General features: G+C 31.9%; 2 protein-coding genes across 4 annotated transcripts; both read left to right on the plus strand.

Annotated features, from left to right (window-relative positions):
- Nucleotides 1–2477: 2477 nt before the first annotated feature.
- LOC129310046 (4-coumarate--CoA ligase CCL1-like) lies at nt 2478–8963 on the plus strand. 3 transcript variants are annotated; one of them, XR_008593004.1, is made up of 5 exons: nt 2478–3579; nt 5031–5229; nt 7512–7729; nt 7820–7922; nt 8629–8963. XR_008593004.1 is itself a non-coding variant. In XM_054951871.1 (5 exons), exons 1-5 carry the CDS (start codon nt 2596–2598, stop codon nt 8695–8697), a joined length of 1596 nt encoding a protein of 531 aa, XP_054807846.1. In that variant the 5' UTR covers nt 2478–2595; the 3' UTR covers nt 8698–8963. The 3 variants fall into 3 exon arrangements, 2 of the variants coding, with proteins under 2 accessions (XP_054807846.1, XP_054807847.1); XM_054951871.1 differs by having other exon boundaries at nt 7797–7922; XM_054951872.1 differs by having other exon boundaries at nt 7512–7725.
- Nucleotides 8964–11538: 2575 nt separating this feature from the next.
- On the plus strand, nt 11539–14220 carry LOC129309333 (4-coumarate--CoA ligase 1-like). The gene is made up of 5 exons (XM_054950879.1): nt 11539–12561; nt 12666–12864; nt 12966–13179; nt 13298–13400; nt 14025–14220. Exons 1-5 carry the CDS (start codon nt 11539–11541, stop codon nt 14133–14135), a joined length of 1650 nt encoding a protein of 549 aa, XP_054806854.1. The 3' UTR covers nt 14136–14220.
- The last annotated feature ends 4381 nt before the right edge of the window (nt 14221–18601 follow it).

Below are 18601 nucleotides of genomic sequence, written 5' to 3' on the forward strand. Positions count from 1 at the left end.
CCAAGGGGGTGCTTGGCCCCTACAATTTCACTGCTCCTTGATTTTTTTTTTAATTTTTTGTAAAAAAAAATGAAAAAGAATTTGCTGTAGTCCCCTAATATTTTAGGTGATTTTTAATTTTGGCCCCCCATATGTATATTTCTAAATTTATTACTGCCTGTTTGGTTGAATTAGTGAACCCGTCTTTTGATTGATAAAATAAAATATTTTTTTAATAATTGATTTGATTATTGTTAGACTACAGTTTTAACAATTAATCTTTAAATTATTTTCTTAACTGATTTAATAATTGATCTAGTTTTCAATACCTCGCTAAAAACTAACACTATTTTCAACTAGATTACTTAATAAATTTTATCTTCTTGTTATTATTAATAATAATAATAATAATAATAACAACAACAACAACAATAATGAATGTAACTCTTCTTGTTGGCCGAAAAATAGACCACTTTTTATTGGCCATGGAGCTGGTTTGTTGGTCACATAATTATTTCATTGTATGTGTCAATATAAGCTCTATATTAACCCATACTCCTCAATATATGCATAGAGATTATGTCGATCCAATGACGAAATGAAGTGAGAAGGAGATTAAAAGTTCCTTTGTAGATCTGTCCTCTTTAATTCTTTATTTTTTTATAAACATAAATTTTGCTATATTATGTTTCAGGAGCTTATCAAAATCAGGATACGCTTTCAAATTCAAAGAATATGTATTTTTGTCCTGTTTAATTATATTCTCTAGCAATACGAGAAAGGATCAATGTATAAAGTAGACAAGTAAAAATAAAACTTTTCGACCCCCAACACACACACGCTACAAACAAACCATGCATTTTCCATGGTTTATTTTACACAGTTTTTATAAATTGTGGATTTTCCCACAATTTCCTTTAAAATTGTAGGAAAAGTAATTTTTTTAAAAAAATTACTATTTTTCCCACCATTTCTAACAAAAACAAGTTTTGTCAGCAACTGTGGGAAAATATCTTTTCTGTTAGAAGATTTTCCCGCGGTTCTATCAGAAATCAGGGGAATGCCTATATATTGCTCTTTCTTCTGCTCAATTTTAATTCGTGCTCGCTCCTTTATTTTTGCATTTGCTCCAGATTTTCTTTCTCATTTTTCCATTGGCATTGCACGTGCTATATTCTCACTGCCTATGGAAGCACACTCAGCCTTTATTTTCATATTTGCAAAGCTCTACCTCTTCATCTTCTAAAACTTCTTCATCTGTGTTTCGTCTTCTTTATCATTGGGTATATTTCTTCTCTATTTTATCTTTTCTGCTCCTTCATCTAGTAAAACTTCTTTATCTGCCTTTCTTCTTCTTCATCCTCTGATATATGTCTTCTATACTTTTATTTTTCTTATATATTTCTTTAATTTTTTGGTATTCCTCCCAAAGAACTCTCAATCACAGGATTCTCGTATTGTTGGTGGTGTCCTTTAGTTTGTATTTATTCTATTTGTATTTTTTTTTTTAATTATTGTCATTTGGGTAGATGTTTTGATAATTTCATTTGTATTGTGCTGAGGTATTTTAATATAATATACTATCTTCAATTTGGCCAATACATATATGACCAAGCAAAATTATGGACTAAGTTTTAATAAATTTACTCATTTTTAATATTATTCAATGCTTCTCAAATTAATTAAATTTCTCATCAGATTAAATTAATTTGTCTGGAGTGAATAAATTAAACCTTTGGCTATGGAATCATAAAACCTACGCGTAATCAGTGATGCGGGATTAAATTTTAATTTTCTGCATTAATTAAAATATTAATTGAATTTTTTATTTTTTATTACATTTAGGCAATTTTATTATAATATATCATAATAATATCAATTTTTTAATTTTATGTCACCATTTTCCATGATTCTATCAGAACCGTGGATGTTCCCACAATAAATATTCCCACAGTTTTCAAGAACTGTGGGAAATTATAATATATGTGTATATATATATATATATATGTTTATTTATGATTTATATGTTTAATAAGTATTGAAATTGAAAATTTTTATTGAGGTTTTAGAGTGAGTTAATGATTTTTGAATTTTTTCTATATGGTTTTTGTTTTGGTAAAAGAAAAAATTTCTTTGGTTTTAAGAAAATATGTTGAAAATAATTTATAAATCTATAAATATGACCAAAATCATTACATGTGACTTATTTTTTTCGGTCCAAAAAAAGAATTATTTTTTTATTTTTATTTTTTCCAGTGAAATGCGTTTAACGTGTTCTAAAGAAGTCTCTCTGTTTTTTTTTTTTTGGCCAAAAAAAGAATTCTCAGTTAGAAAGGGCCATAACCCATATGACCATCACTAGTTGACACTTGGCAAGTCTAAATTACCCTTTGCAAGTTAGTAAAATACCAAAAATGTCCACTCCGACCGGCTCTTCCTGCTTCTATATTACCAGAATCGCATCTGAACGTTGCTCCAAAAGATCTAAGGTCTCGTCACATAAGGCAGTACCTAGTTCGTGTTCACCATGCCATCAGCAGAGCTCCACCTTCCTTTTCTTCTCCAAGAAAAACCCACCCCTTACTTTCCTTCACTTTCCCAGTAACCAAACAAGAAATGGAAACTCCACATAATGAATTCATTTTCCGTTCAAAACTGCCAGACATTTACATCCCTTCCCATCTCCCTCTCCACACTTACTGCTTCCAGAACTTGTCCCAGTTCAAAGACCGTCCCTGCCTTATCAATGGCAACACCGGCGAGACCTTCACCTACGCCGATGTCGAGCTCACCGCCCGGAAAGTCGCCTCAGGTCTCAACAACCTCGGCATCGAACAAGGCCACGTCATCATGCTTCTCCTCCAGAACTGTCCCCAATTCGTCTTCGCCTTCCTCGGAGCCTCCTACCTCGGCGCCACCGTCACGACTGCCAACCCATTTTTCACCCCGGCCGAGATCGCCAAGCAAGCCACGGCTTCCAAAACCCAGCTCATCATAACACAATCATCCTTAGCCGACAAGGTTACGGATTTGGCCAGAGACAGTGACATCCAAGTGATGTGTATCGACGAGACGACTGATTTCCTACTTTTCTCGGATTTAACGAAGGCCGATGAAGGGGGAATCCCGGCGGTGAAGATCTCCGCAGACGACGTCGTTGCGCTGCCTTATTCATCAGGCACGACAGGACTTCCCAAAGGGGTCATGCTCACGCACAAGAGTCTCGTTACAAGTGTGGCTCAACAGGTTGATGGAGAGAACCCTAATCTGTATCTTCAAAGAGACGATGTGATTGTGTGCGTTTTGCCTCTGTTTCACATTTATGCGATGAACTCTGTGTTGCTGTGTGGGCTTCGTGTCGGTGCTGCGATTTTGATCGTACAGAAGTTTGAGATAGGGACGTTGCTTGAGCTGGTAGAGAAACACCGAGTGAGCGTTGCGCCGTTTGTGCCGCCCATCTTGTTGGCCTTTGCGAAGAACCCAAACCTGCATCGATACGACCTGTCGTCTATAAGGATGATTTTGTCCGGTGCGGCTCCACTGGGGAAAGAGCTCGAGGATGCTGTGAGGGCCAAGCTTCCTCAAGCCACACTCGGACAGGTGATTGCCTCCACAGTGCAACTTAATTTAATTGATAGTACATAACTTATTTTTAGCACGTTTTTACACTATTTTTTTTTTAGTTTTAATGCTTTACTTCTACCCACATTTTACGTATATTTGTTACTTAAACCAGCCTTAACCTTAGATAGTTACACCATGTTTTCATCGTCATCGTCTCATCTTTATCACCCGAACTAGTCTTAGGCTTAGATAGTTAAACCCTTTTTTCAGTATGACATAAATACTTTTGATCATGACACTAACTTTTGAAGTAAGTATCATTGGAAAACAACATTCTATAATAAGTTTGGGTCGTTTAAAAATGATATATAAAGTACAGTATTTATATAATTGGACACACGTATGTAGAATACATGAACTTTCGTGTATTTTAAAATATGAATAATTATTTTTTTTATAACCTTAAGTAGGCTCTGCCATCAATAGACATTATTTCCCATATGATAATTGATAGGGGAAAGGTAAAAATTTTCTAACTAAGTTGCTACATACACAAAGATTGAGATTTGAACTTTTAACTATTTGCTTAATTAATAAGAATCCCTATCATTCATGCCAACTTTAACTAGTTGAATAAATAAATTTTTGCTTTATTCATTTATGATCTTAAAATTTGAAGATAATATGAAGAAAAATTTTAAGATAATTTCAATTTTGCAAGGTAAAAAAACAGAGAAAATAAAAGATAGAATGAGATTTGTGGACACCAATAAGTTCGGTTTGCATAGAATGAAGTCAAATTTACATTAAATAGGAATAAAAAAAACCAATGAAAATGAACGACAAAAGCAAGACATGGACAGTATTGAAAAGCATAATTAAAAGGATGTCTTAAAATTTTATCCCAAAAATTAATGAAATGACACAATATTTTACTGTTCTTTCTGTCCTAATATATAAGACATTTTTAAAAGTGATTCAATATTTTAAAATATAACATACTTTGATAAAATTAAAATTTCATTTTGTTATAATATTACTCTTCCCTCCTTAATTATTATATTCCCTCTTTAATGTTTCACAAATAAAATTATATTGAATATAAATGATATTTTTGAAAATTTATAATTTTATTTTAAAAAAATAAATTTGTAAAGTGTATTTAATAAACTTTATTAATATGTGTAATTTTATCTAAATTTAATGAGTATAATTTTATCATGCATCTTAAACTTTAAGGTCTTAGTGACTGATTAATGTTGGTTCTAGTCAAAAAGGTTTTACTGCTATTTAACCTTGAGGTCTCTCAGATTTAAGTCTATGCAAATGCAGAAAATACTTTAAAAAAATTATTTTTAATTAGACTTGATAATGTTCAAATATAATCTAGTTTGATAGTGTGATAAAAAAAATTCATTAATCTATTTTTTTTATTGCTCACACTTATGCGATATACAGACTCAAAATATAAGCATGTGAAAATGTAGGGATATGGGATGACTGAGGCAGGGCCCGTGCTTTCAATGAGCTTAGCGTTTGCGAAGAAGGCGTATGGGGCAAAATCAGGTGCGTGCGGGACCGTCGTAAGAAACGCTGAGATGAAGATCGTTGATCCTCACAGTGGCCTGTCCCTTTCCCGGAATCAAGTAGGTGAGATTTGCATCCGAGGCCATCAGATTATGAAAGGTACTTCATTTTCCACTTCACTTCATCTTGGTCCTCAAATTATAATTAAAGAACGTGTCCTCATCAGGTTGTCATCAATTTTGATTAAAAATTCTTATAATTACCAAATATTACCGTCACATTTTTAATTAATACATTATTTTCAAAAACCTTATTAAAGTTGATATGTGCAGCTATGAAATATACTAAATAAAATAAATACACACACCCACCTACATATACTAGCATTGTGTAGTGGTCTATTGCATGTTACCATCCAGAGGGGACTGTGTGGTCCTGAAGATCCATGCAATTATGCTTATTGAAAACATGTATGTAATATTGTAATTATTAATGCATTATGTTGTACTCCCACCATACCTAATCATAATTTACCTCTAATCATTTCACTAGAACTAAGGAGATGTGGTTTTATCCATATTTAAATGAAATTTTTTTAAATTTACATTACATTTTATTTCATAATTAATGAGTTCATATTAAATACCATTATCTCTTTTAAAAGGTGCCTTATAATAAAAATTAAAAAGAGTATGCTACCTTTGGGTTATCAATTACAGTCAACAGTAAGTTGTCCAAATGGTAATATAACCTCCTCCCTTGTTTGAAAGAGACCTTGGATGATGTTAACATATTCGTATGTTCTTGTGAGTGTGTGCGTCTTCCTGACTAGAGAAACACGAAAATAGGCAAAAATTTTAATTAATATCAAGATCTACTAATATTGTAGACTTTGTCTGATTATTCTAAATCTACAAATAACTTGATGACGCCCTCTGGGTGTGTGTCTAGTTATGTTAATACTTTGTAAGTTCCCCATGTCTTTATCAATTATTTCCGCTGTCTCATTTTAATGGAATATGTTGACATCCAACCGTTTGGCTGAATTATTTAGCAATCCATACGTATCCACACCTAACTATGTAGATAGCATTCATATTCACAAATTGATTCAACTAATTAAAAATATTCCCTGCTCCTTTGGTCTCTTTTGTATTGGCCATCTTTTAAAAAAATTCTTTAGTCTTTAATATAAGACACTATGAGAGAGATATTTGTAATACAAATTTAAAAATTTTCATTTAAGTAGCTGTAAAATTTAAAGTTTGTTATAGTTTTAGACAGAGTTAGTAATTTAACTACCTTTTATTAGTTTCGGTCAAATAGTTAAAAGTGCCTTATAATAAGAATTGAAGGAATACTATATTTATTAATAATTACTTTCACTAAGATCAATAACTGGTGATAGTTAGTTTATAGCAAGACATAAATTTTTTTTCCAAATTTTCCTTTAGTTAAAGGCGGACCTTTTCCCACCCTACATATCATATTGAACATTTCATGAAAAATGTAATTCTTCTGGTTCTTTTAATTATAAGAGAAATTCTGAAAGTTTTTGGCCCTCAATATAAGTCAAAGTCTTGCCAAACAAACATAAGTTAAAATTATAATAATTAATATTTTTTAATTTTATCACTTGCTTATTTATTATAATTTGAATATCTAGAGAACAATTTATATATTTTAAAGCATTAGAACACTTCAATAAGTTAAGACTGGATATAATATACTCTCTCTAGTCCTATTTATACGTCATTTCTAATATTTTTACTAAAACTAAGAAAAATTGTAAAGTTCATAAAAGTTTTTAACTTTATTTATATTATATATATATATATATATTAAAAATAAATGTAGCATTTAATAACCTTTTTTTAACATTTAATAGGGGTGAAATAGTAAAGATAGACACAATAATTAATGAAGTACCCTATAAATAGGACAAAAATAAATTTTCTCTTTTTGTCCAATAAATAGAATTAGAGGAATAGTATTTATATACATATAGTCACCATGATGCGTACGCGTGCATGTGTAGTTTCCCCCCTAAAAGAAAGATGAAAATTATGTTCATCGATCATATCGATTCTGATCATACTTTGATCTGTTGATTTGTTGTATATAAAATCTCATACGATAAATGAATATTGAGATTGGCATAACTTAATGATTAGTCTCTCTTTGCCTATAGTTATCTCTGACTCATCATGACGCCTTTGTTAATTTTCCATGCTTAAAACTACATATAAGCCAACACGCTAAGTCTAGCAAGAACTAGTAAAGTTGGTCCAGTGGTTAAGAATTTGGCTTATCACTCATAATATCATGTATTCAAATCCGTTTCCGATCGATGTGCAGTTTGTAATTTTTATAAACACTATTTGAGCATGAGCTTGGGAGCATTGCCTCGTCCTGGTGAACTCAGTGAAGTGTATATGCAGGTTATTTAAATGACGCGGAGGCGACGAATAGAACAATAGACGAAAGAGGATGGTTGCACAGTGGTGATATTGGATACGTTGACGATGACGACGAGCTCTTCATTGTGGATCGCTTGAAGGAACTCATCAAATACAAAGGCTTCCAGGTGGCTCCTGCTGAGCTGGAAGCTCTCCTCATTTCTCATCCCTCCATTTCTGATGCCGCCGTTGTTCCGTACGTACATGTCATCACTAGCTTAATTAATTTCCTCATCTACTTATTAATTAATTAATTGATGTTATCAGATTATTGAATTGAGTTATTTTAGGATGAAAGATGAAGCAGCCGGAGAAGTTCCAGTGGCTTTTGTTGTAACATCAAATGCTTCTAAGGTCTCTGATCATGAAATCAAGCATTACATCTCCAAGCAGGTAATATAATGTTATTATCAATTATTTCATGTAATTACTTTCATTGGTAAAATATTTGATTAAATTGATATTAGAATCACAACCAATTAAACGCGTCCTTGAGATCTCTCTTTCCCTCTTGGTTTCCTTCCATAACGTAGGTTCCTTCTTATCTTAGCAGTTTTAAATTATGGCCCAACTGCCCAAGAGTTTGGTGAAACTTCACTAATTTTGATAAGCAAGACTTCAATTAGGGTGTGCCAGATTCTTCTTCACTTGTTTTGCAAGCAAATTAAATTATTAATAACTTTTTGGGCAAAAAAAAAAAACTAATAGCTTCTTTGAATTTTGGCTTTGTTTTGCTAATAGATTCATGAAGAACTTGTGAAAACATACTTAGGATAAATTGTAAATTTTTTAAGTTTGCCCTGTAAATATTATAGGATGATTTGTCAATTTTTTTTAAAAAAATTCCGTGATGTGATTTAGACTAAAATAAATAATTTTTTTAATCAATCTTCCTATAATATTTACGAGTCAAATTTAAAAACTTACAACATATCCTATATGTTTTTGCACAAATTCTTCTAGGAGCATATTACTAATACTAGCAATGAATAGAATTCAAAAGACTTAGTTGATTTTCTTATTTGGGACTTATCTATATTTCCCCGAATAATATATTAAATATTAGTCGTATTTCAAGGATCTTAGTTTTTGTGTGCAGGTTGTATTTTACAAGAGAATCAACAGGGTTATTTTCGTAAACTCAATTCCAAAGGCACCCTCTGGCTAGATACTGCGCAAAGACCTCAGAGAAAGGCTTGCGTCAAGTTAATCTGTTCGGCCCAAACCCAAGCCCACATGAATATGGGCCCAAATTAATTAGCCTGGTATATTTTTTATTTTATCTCTATTGATTGTAAATGCGGAATGTGAGAGTAAAACACATCCAAGGCTTTTACGAAAAAGGAAAAACTCATCCAAGGTGTTGTAATTTATAAATGATTGTATAATTGGAATGATTATAAAAAATTCAAACCAAACTCTTCTCATATCCAACCAGGTAGTTTGAGGTAGGGTGATAAGTGAAATATGGATTTAGAAATACGATATATAAAATAATTAGATGGTTATTTGCTTTAACAAAAGAAAAAAACTTGTATTCCTCTCAATCCTTAACATAAGATGAAATTTGAAATATTTTTTTGTCCTTAATATATGAACCAGAAGGAAGTGAGTCATAACCATGTTCCAACGACTTTGGTTGATTTCACAAGGGCATTAATGTATGCATAAACAAGTATCAATAACATTAGATGATTTGTTATAGACTAAATTATGCATAGGAGGTATTATCGAAAATAAATAAATTATGCATAGGAGATATTATCGAAAATAAATAAATTATGCATAGGAGTGCGTTTTTCAGGTGGAAAAACGGGAGTGCGCTTTTATTATCTCCTTTTGCCAATAAGGAAAAAGATGGTTGGTTGTGTTAAGAAAGGCTCTTTCCCAAGGTTTGCATCATTGAATTGAAACAGTACAAGAATAGAACCCTGAAACAGTACAAGAATAGAACCCACTAAGAGGCAGTAAGGAGCATGGATTGGGAACCACATCAATCTTGGCTCTGATAGAGATGAAGTTAAAAGAGGCTGTGTCCTTTTGTGTTTAAGCCTCGTTTATTTTTTTTTTAGGGAAAAAATTTATATACTTAATTTTATATATTTAATATGTTTATTTTCAATTAAATCAAGACATGTGTACCTATTATATATTATTTATTATATAATAAATTTTTATTATTAATATTATTAACACATTAAAATTCACATGTTTTGATTTAATTAAATGAAAGCATATTAAGTATATAAAGATAAGTATATAAGTCTTGTCCTTTTTTAATGGGTCCAAATGATGGATTTAACTTAAATTCAAATTTTCCTCCATCCAAAAGTAATATTAGTTTCTTTTTCTTTTTCTTTTTTTACATAATCTCTCCCTAGATTCTAATTATTAAGGATATTTGTGAAAAAGAAAATTTTGATACCATTAACTTTTCTGGGAAAATGATAATTAGAAATTTTGTAAAGATATTAAATGACTAACTTATTGAATGACCTCAAAATATTGAAATATTAGAGAAGAACCATAGTCATAGTCTTTATTTGCAATTGAAATACTTTTAATTTTTGAAATAACCAATAGAAGGTCATTCATGAATTTAAGGATGATCACTTAAAAAGTTAATTATGAATGAATAGATAATTTCATGAATATATATATCCTCATTTGTGAATTTTAGGATAACCACTTGAGGTTTTCTAAATCACTCATTTTCAATTAAAAATGTTTATATTTATTCACAATTGATTATAATATAATGATCTATATATTCAAAAGGAAAAATTCTTTGAAAGATTAGGTGCGCCACGTCATTTGTAATTTATCCAATAAAACTATGATATTCAGACAACATTAATGATAGTTGAGAAAGAGACAAAAGGAAAGAAATTAAAAATGCATTATATTATAAGAATAAAATTAATTAAAATAATGTCACATAAGATTTTATTTAGATGACTAGGAAAATTCAAATTAGCAAACCACAAATTATAAGATCTACCCAATCTATTTAAAAATTTTTCTATTCAAAAGTGACATTCTTTAAATTTACAATTGAGTGTCACTGAATCACTAGTAATGCAAAAATTTAATTACAAACCTATCTGTTCATTTATAATTGAATTTGCATAAATTCAATAGCGACATTCGTAAAATTCACGAGTGACTATTCTTAAATTTATAAATAATGATACATAAATTTATAAAAATATATCCATTCAAAATTGACTTCCCATTAATTAACAAGTAACATTACTCAAATTCAAAACTAACATTACTTAAATTCATAAAAATATTTGTCTATTCATAATTGACTTCTAATTAATTAACAAGTAACATTACTCAAATTCAAAACTAACTTTACTTAAATTTGAGTTGTGTTCTATTGATTATTGTAATAATAATTTATTTTTTAATTTTAAATAAAGACCATGGTCCTTACATAACATTTCAATAATTTGAGATCTTTAATTGCCATTAATACTTCAACAATGCCTGTAATTGTCAGTTTTCCAATTTTTTAAAAATAAAATTTTCAGTTTCCGAACTTTTTTTAAAAATAAAATTTCTTACTGTAGATCAACATTATTTAGTACATATACGAAGGTGATGTATATTTTGGACAGGAGGAGTATCTGAATTGTGATTACCCTGTAGCTTGTTATTCAATGATCAAGAAAAGTGATGCTTTTACGTTGACTAGTGCATTGCCTCAATCCTTCCGTTTCGTCCACCGTCCACGGCTTGTTCTATATCCATTAGGATACCATATCATTAATAAGAATATTAATTACTCCGAAACTTTGCCTTCCCTCTCTTCGCTTTCTCCTTCCTCGCTTTGATTGATATATATATATATATATATATCGACCTTATCACTGAAACTAAAACACAGGATCTACAACCATCTCTCTCTGCAATATTCCTCATCATCATCTCCCTTTTCTTGTGTCTGCTTAATTACACTCCATTCATTTGCATTTGTTTAAGGGTTTCTCTCCCTTTAGAAATGGAAATGGAAACAGAAGTTCCTTGCGATGAATTCATTTTCCGTTCCAAGCTACCAGACATTCACATCCCAACCCACCTTCCTTTGCACTCTTACTGTTTCGAGCGTTTGTCTCCGTTCAAACACCGTCCTTGCTTGATCAACAGCACCACAGGCCAGACATTCACCTACGCCGACGGTGAACTTTTTGCCAGAAAAGTCGCCTCCGGTCTCTACAACCTTGGCGTCGGTCATGGCCACGTCATCATGCTCCTCCTTCTGAACTCTCCCCATTTCGTCTTCTCCTTCCTCGGAGCCTCCTACCTCGGAGCCATCGTCACTACCGCCAACCCATTTTACACCATAGCAGAGGTCGCCAAGCAAGCCACCGCTTCTAATACCAGCCTGATAATCACGCATGCGTCCTTTGTTGACAAGGTTAAGGATCTTGCAACAGTCAACAGCGTTAAAGTGGTGCTCATCGATGATGAAATATCACCCTTGTCGGTGGATACGGCTGACCATTTCGTACGTTTCTCATATTTAATGAACGCCGACGAGAATGAGATCCCGCCGGTGACGATCTCTACAGAAGACGTCGTCGCGCTGCCTTATTCATCAGGAACCACAGGGCCTCCCAAAGGAGTTATGCTAACCCACAAAAGTCTAGTCACAAATGTGGCTCAACTGGTTGATGGAGAAAATCCTAATCTGTATTTTCACAAGGAGGATGTGATCGCGTGCGTTTGTCCTCTGTTTCACAGTTATTCTCTGTTCACTATTCTACTCACTGGGCTTCGAGTCGGTGCTGCGATATTGATCATACACAAGTTTGAGATAGAGACGATGTTAGCGTTGGTCCAAAAACACAAAGTGACCGTTGCGCCGTTCGTGCCACCCATTTTGCAGGCCATTGTCAAATTCCAAAACCTGCAAGAATACGACCTGTCGTCGATTAGGATGATCATGTGCGGGGCAGCCCCATTGAAGAAAGAGCTCGAGGATGCTGTGAGGGCCAAGATTCCCAATGCCACTCTTGGACAGGTAATTAGAACGGTGAATTCAATGCTCAAGTAAATAAAAATAAGATTTGTAATTTCATATGTAGATATGAAGTTGGTGGAGTAGTAATGTATGAGAAATTTCAGGCATATGGGATGACGGAGGCTGGTCCTGCGGTGTCAATGAGCTTAGCTTTTGGGAAAGAGGCGTTCGAGGTGAAATCAGGTGGGTGCGGGACCATCGTAAGAAATGCCGAGATGAAGATCGTTGATCCTGACACCGGCATATCCCTTCGCCGGAATCAAGTCGGCGAGATCTGCATTAAAGGCAACCAGATTATGAAAGGTATTTAGACACACACACACACACACACACACACACGTGGTTCATTTGGTATTGATTCAGCAGGGAAGAAGAGAAGTAAACGTTGGGTGTGTACCACGTAGGTTATCTAAACGATGCAGAAGCAACAGAGAGAACGATAGACGAAAGAGGATGGCTGCACAGTGGTGATATTGGATATGTAGACGATGACGACGAGCTGTTCATTGTGGATCGCTTGAAGGAAATGATCAAATACAAAGGCTTCCAAGTGGCTCCTGCTGAACTCGAGGCTCTTCTCATCTCTCATCCTTTCATTTCTGATGCCGCTCTTGTTCCGTATCTACTTCCTTAGTTTCTTTAGTTTTCTGTATATATTATAAACATCAAGTTTCAAAAAATATAAATATTTTTATAGTTTACAGCTACGTACGGTTGACTGGTTTGGTTATTTCAGGATGAAAGATGAAGTTGCAGGAGAGGTTCCTGTGGCATTTGTTGTAAAATCGCAAGGTTTTAACATCTCAGCAGATGAAATCATGGAGTACATCTCCAGCAAGGTAATGTTGTATTTTTGGATGTCTTCGTGAGTTTTAATAAAGACTTTCTATAATTGAAAGTAATCTGATTTAAAAAAAATTAATTATTTTGTACTTATATTTTTGAGTCAATTAAAATTCCATACATAAACTTTCACACAATACTATTTATTCTCTATAATCTTAATCATTTAAAATATTAATTCTTATATTTTAAAAAATAAATTTTTAAAGACTGAAGTTATTTTTTGAAGTTTAAAAACTAATAATTTAAATTGATAAAATTATATGGATTGAGTTGTACTAAATTAAAGTTTAAAAATTAAATTGTAATTAAGTTAAAATTATAAAAAATTATTTTTTTCAAATTAAAATTGAGAAACTTAGTTACAACCAAGTTCAAATTATATGAATTAAATAATTAATTTTTCTTTAAATTCGTTTGATAAAATGGTGCTGGGACCATCTCAAAATAATTGTTTTAAAAGCATTTATGCTTCTCAAGATACCTGAAGAAAGAGGCTATATTAATGATCGTGCTTTAGGAGAGAATTTATTTTTTCCCCCCTCACCTGCTGCTTTGGGAGAGATTTATACAATTAAAAAGGATATTTTTGGGCCTTGATTATTGGGTGAAAATGACAGGTGGTGTACTACAAGAGAATCAAGAGGGTTTTCTTCGTGGGCTCAATTCCAAGGACACCCTCCGGCAAGATCCTGCGCAAAGACCTGAGAGCAAGGCTCTCCTGCGGGTGACGCCTGCTGGGCCCAACGTTAAAGGCCCTTCAAGTATGGAGGCCCATTTTGATAGGCCCATTTAACTTTATCATAAAAGGTTGATGTGTGTCTCTTAACAAAAAAGCTAAAAATACAAGTAGGACAGGGTCCTCCCTCACTCCCTGAGGACCCTTGTGATGGGGAGAGGAGTCCCTCTCCTTCTTTTCGCACTTTGTCCCGCCCTTTTCCAATCTTCACTATTTAATTTATTTTATTAAATAAATTTATTTTAATTATAAATTTGATGAATGGTGAAAATTGAGAAAGAGAGAGCAAAGAAGAGGAGGAACCTTTTCCCCTGTGATGGCACATCAACTGGGATGTCAATCCCATACTGCTTTTTTTTTTTTTGGGCTCTTGTTTTGGGACTCCAAGAACTGGCTTGGTAAAATAAAAATAATGTTGCGATGGAAATAAAAAAGTGGAGGGTTTCATTTCCTTCAAAGAAAATGTTCAGTTTCATGTTGGGTGCAGGAAATCCTTTTCCCCGGCCAACGCATGTTGGTGGCACATGTTTGGTTTATATTTCTAAAGAACTTTCACTGAAAATTATTAAGTTCTTCTTCTCACAGGAGCCACCTCAATTTGTGTGAAAACGTGAAAAGCCAAACATAGACGTGGAAATCAAATATGAGGATAAAGGAATTCATCTTTACGCAGGAAGCTCTCCTCCTTCAAAAATAAGAGGGGAGCCAAATTCTTTGACAACAAATGTACTTGGAATGACAACTTTGCTGCTTCTTTTCATGGTTGACAACTTTGGTCATTCCACTTAACTTGTTAAGATACCAATAGCTCGGCTTAGATTTTAAAAAATATTTTCATAATTGAACTAAATGAATTAGAGTTGAGTTGCTGGTAAATCGAAAATCAAATTGGATTTAAAAAAAATATATTTTTATAATCAAGCTTATATGAGCTAGTTTAAACAAAATTAAAAAATTTAAGTAGCTGAAACTTTTTTGTAAAATTATAATTAACAAAGGCAAAAGCCTTCATGTTGAAAGAAGAACAAGAAAATTAATCCATGTCCCTGAAATTGTATCCAAGGACATCATTGCTAGATTGTTATGAATTCCCCGTCCGGAGGTCACATTAATTATTTGGTTGGGTATCAATTCTCAAAGTTGGTGCTTCCTCAATCCTCATCATGCTGCTCTGTTCATCTTGTCTGTTACTATCTGATTTGTTGCTCTTCAACCAACCTTCATCCAGTCAAACATTTTCTAATTGAAAAAGGAATCATCAATAAAAAAAAAAAATTTCTTCCGTTTTGGCCTCTCAATAACCTCTCTCATATGCTTTCTCACAAACCTAAGCTTTCTTTTCTTGCCTTGAGATGTGGCTCTGATGTTCATCCTCTGTACCTGTTACTCTGATGGGAAGATTTAAATGCTTTGTCGCCATAATTAAAAATAATATATATATATATATATATAAATATTCAGCCTTAATTTTTTAAGAAAACTGGCAATGACATGTTTTTATGGGAGAAGTCAAAAGTGAGAAATCTACCATCAAGACTTTCCAAAAGTAAGTGACACCAAAACCATTTTAGGTTATTTTATTGGATGATATAAGTTAATTTATCTACACCATCAATTTATCATCATATTTAATATGTATAAGCTAATTTTTAATTTGAGCCATGTCTTGTGTGAAAAAGTAAATTTTCTGATAGTCTAAAAGTGAGGAATCTACCGTTCAGACTTTCCAAGTCAACAGAATTTCAATTTCGTGTAATTAAGTGACACCAAAACCTTTTGAGGTTAGATTTTATTTAGTTTCTAAGTTAATTTATCAATATCATCAGTATATCAACACACATAATTAATTTATAAAAGCAAATTTTCGAGCGAGGGCTTATTATGAACAGTAAACTTACATTTTTTTTTGACTGTTTTCTCATCTTCCTTCCATTTTGAATGCTAAACTTAGAATTTCATTCCATTCAAATTGATATGTCTCAATTCATATTAATTAATATATAATAATAATAAATCACATCACTTACAATTTAAAAATAGCATTTCATGCTTAATACAGACATAAATTGAGTCAAGTTAAAATATAATGATTAAATTTTCATAATATAACAAACTAAGTTTTAAATATCTACTAAGAGAGATATTCATATTTAGTGTTTGATCATGCTTAGAACAAAATTACTTTTAATTAACATTGTGTGCAACAACAAAAAGTACTTCATATTTAATTAAAATTAAAAATATGAAGAAAAATGAATGATTGAATTACACATTGTCTCCATAGTTACCCTCGAAAAGAGGGAAAGTCCACCAACGTATCCCTTAGGCCCAAATTGTTCCTAGTCGATGACCTTAGTTTAAAATATAAGATATTTATTAGTATTTTAGAAATTATTTTTTCCATCATACTCTTATATTTAATTTAATAACATAATTTCTTGTGTAGAGTGGGAATATATCGCCTCCTTCTTATCCTGGTTAGCATTGTATTATCTTAATTTTCTCACATGGCATCTCTCATTACAAAATTATTGATATAAATATTTTATGTATAATTTAATTCAGCACTGATAGTGGGGGCTAAGGGCAAAAAAAAAAAAATTATAGATATAACTGAATTTCTTATGCATGCAAATTATAGTTAAAAGTTGCGTACAATTTAGATTGGAGGGAGTGAGTGTGAAGAGTAGGCAAACCAAATTTTGTGGATTTCAATTTTCCAGGATTACAGAACGATAATGGTGCATAAGTGGCTAGTCATCACCATAATTAAACTATCCATCGACTTTTGTTTATTATTTGAAGTGTATTATCTGATCTTATTTCTTATTAATCTCTCTTTAATTAAGATGAAAATTGTAGCTTATAGACTGTAGAAATTTCCATAAGAATTTCATGAAAACTTGTGTTCAGCCAACCCTCCACCCAGTGACCCACACCTCACAGCCTCCCATATACAGGCTGACCAAAAATTAGAGAATGAATCGTTAAAAATAAAATAGTAATAATAATGGGCCTTTCCTGTTAAAAAACAATAATGCATATTAATCCATGCATTTGATCATGAGTGAAAGCTTTTCTGTCCAGTCATATATCCTTATACAAACCGTATTTGGTCACGCGAATGATCTCCTCTGTGCGTAGATATATATTTACCTATCTATATTGTCTACCTTTTTATCTATTAATCTATCCATTTTTATTTTGACGAACTCCGTAATTCTTTGTTAGATTAAACTAGTTAATCTAAGAATTTTCCATAATATCGTCTATTGTATTAATTGTTCTTTTTGCAAGAAAATTACTCCCTCTACTTAATTTATAAGGCATTATTTGGAGGTATACATGCTTATAAGCACTAGTACGGAAAAAATCATAAATGATGATTAATTTTTTTAATATAAATGGCAGTTATTTTTCTGTCATTTATTCTCTTATATAAATGATGTTAAATAGTCCTTCATTTAAAATTATACTTTTTTTGTCCTTTAATTTTTGTAAAATAGCAAAGAATAAATGACAAGTAATTAATTTACTCATTATTTATAATTACTCATATCTTACATTAACAATTTCAAGCAAAAAAAAATATCATTTATTATCAAATGCCAAAATCCTTATAAGATAGTTATGATTTTTAAAGAAATCAAATGTCAGATTCAATTACTTAAATCAGTTTCAATTGTGATGAAATTTAACACATTAGTACAATTTAATATGTAGTTTTTAGTAATAAAGCTACCCTAATCAAATAGGACATATAATTTAAATTAAAAATTATTCAAATAATTTGTTTAAAATTCAAAGAAAAATACAATAATCATGAATATCCATTTTGCTCACTAATTTTAATTCTCATAATCATTCTAAGGCTATCCATAACCTGTATTAGCATTCTTGAGTCAAGAACACATCAAGCATTATTAATTTTTGACAACCTATAATATCAAAATCAAGCAACAACAATTATAAAGTTAAACAAGTAAAATCAATCGCTAAAACTTTCTAAGACAATTAATAAATCATTCCCAACACTAAGAAAACAAAGGGCATTGAAAGAAAAGGTAGAAAATACAAAAAATAGCACCTTGGACAAAAAAGGCTTGAAACGCAATGAGAAACTCATGGCAACAATGAACGATGGCGTAATTGGCAGCGGAATCACATTGAAGCAGTGGATGGTGGTCAACGATGGCAATGGAGGCACTTTGTAAGGATTCTTGCAATTTCATGTGCAAGTGGAGAAGATGGGAGAGAAAGATTATCGGGCGCAAGACTAAAATAAATAAGAGAAACTGATATTTAAAGCAAAATAAATTATGAGCATTTGAATGTCTGATATTTATTTATCTATATTATGGTGTTGCCTTTATATGATATATAGGTATTTTAAACACCCATCATATAAAGTTTAAATCTTTTTAATTTTTTTAAAATATTAGAAATTGAAACCTTATA

Source organism: Prosopis cineraria, unplaced genomic scaffold (assembly GCF_029017545.1).
Source record: "Prosopis cineraria cultivar Desert tree isolate PC_DT_omini unplaced genomic scaffold, ASM2901754v1 PC4, whole genome shotgun sequence".
Taxonomy (NCBI): Eukaryota; Viridiplantae; Streptophyta; class Magnoliopsida; order Fabales; family Fabaceae; genus Prosopis; species Prosopis cineraria.

Bases quoted from the DNA above. Each gene is read 5' to 3' on its own strand.
- LOC129310046 (XM_054951871.1), top strand. From the start codon at position 2,596: ATGGAAACTCCACATAATGAATTCATTTTCCGTTCAAAACTGCCAGAC. The intron at 5,230-7,511 runs GTACTTCATTTT...GTGTATATGCAG, and splicing joins AGGCCATCAGATTATGAAAG to GTTATTTAAATGACGCGGAG. The intron at 7,730-7,796 runs GTACATGTCATC...TGATGTTATCAG, and splicing joins ATGCCGCCGTTGTTCCGTAC to ATTATTGAATTGAGTTATTT.
- LOC129309333 (XM_054950879.1), top strand. From the start codon at position 11,539: ATGGAAATGGAAACAGAAGTTCCTTGCGATGAATTCATTTTCCGTTCC. The intron at 12,562-12,665 runs GTAATTAGAACG...GAGAAATTTCAG, and splicing joins CCAATGCCACTCTTGGACAG to GCATATGGGATGACGGAGGC. The intron at 13,180-13,297 runs GTATCTACTTCC...TGGTTATTTCAG, and splicing joins TCTGATGCCGCTCTTGTTCC to GATGAAAGATGAAGTTGCAG.